Source organism: Eimeria mitis, genomic scaffold, assembly GCF_000499745.2.
Source record: "Eimeria mitis Houghton genomic scaffold, Emh_scaff626, whole genome shotgun sequence".
NCBI lineage: Eukaryota > Apicomplexa > Conoidasida > Eucoccidiorida > Eimeriidae > Eimeria > Eimeria mitis.
The window spans coordinates 13439-14299 of record NW_013574448.1 but is presented as its reverse complement, the minus strand read 5'-3'; the positions used below and the strand labels follow the sequence as shown (position 1 = coordinate 14299).

Genomic DNA, 861 nt, shown 5'->3' with positions numbered 1-861 from the left:
TTTCTTCTTTTTCTGCTGAGTTTATGGCGGAGACAAAGCAGGGGAAGTTGTTTAGTTGTTTAGTTGTTGTTGTGATAGATGGAGATACACTGCGTTGTGTTCCTGTTGCTTCGGATGCTGAGGTGTATGTACACCTCAGCCCACAGCAACATAAAACTCTACCACCTCTTGCTGCTGCTCTAGATACACCCACTGAGGTGTACGTACACCGCAACACACACCCACAGCTAGAGCTCAGCCCCTGGCCCGCCCGCTGTCACCCTCTCTCTGCATGCACAGTAAAAGTTCGTTTGTATGGTATAGATGCTCCTGAGATGAAGAAAGATAAAAAAAGAACAGCAGCAGCAGCAGCAGCAGCAACTCCTGCTGCTGCTGCTGCTGCTGGTGCAGCAGCAGGAACACCTACAACTGCTGCAGCAGCAGCAGCAGCAGAAGGGGCAGCAGCAGCAGAAACTGCAGCAGAAGAATATGGATCTGTACACCTTGATGCAGGGGGACAGCCACTGGGTGTTGCTGCAGCAGCAGCACTAGCAGATATGTTGCTGGGTAGAGTGGTGCTGCTGCAGCCTATACAAGAAGATAAATATAAACGTCTCCTCGCCCGCGTGCTGCTGCCGTCTGTCTCCTCAGAAGATACAGAAGGAGCAGCAGCTTTCTCTGCTTTTATATATTCTATGCTGCAGCATATAGCGAGGCTACACCAAAAAGATACAAGACCCACATCAACCAAGGGTGCAGCAGCAGCAGCAGCAGCAGCAGCAGCAGCAGCAGCAGCAAACACAAAAAACAGATCCCGTACATCCACCAAAGCTTCATCTATCAAAGCTGCTACAAATAAAAACGATAAAACTACAAATGCAC

General features: G+C 49.6%; 1 protein-coding gene across 1 annotated transcript in view; it reads left to right on the top strand.

Annotated features, from left to right (window-relative positions):
* Window positions 1–861, top strand: part of EMH_0018210 (uncharacterized protein) — a gene marked incomplete at both ends in the record, with an annotated part of 4109 nt that overhangs the window by 2104 nt on the left and 1144 nt on the right. The window contains one exon of the mRNA XM_013501070.1: window positions 3–795. Within this exon, the coding sequence (XP_013356524.1) occupies window positions 3–795 (793 nt within the window). The remainder of the gene's footprint in view (window positions 1–2; window positions 796–861) is intronic.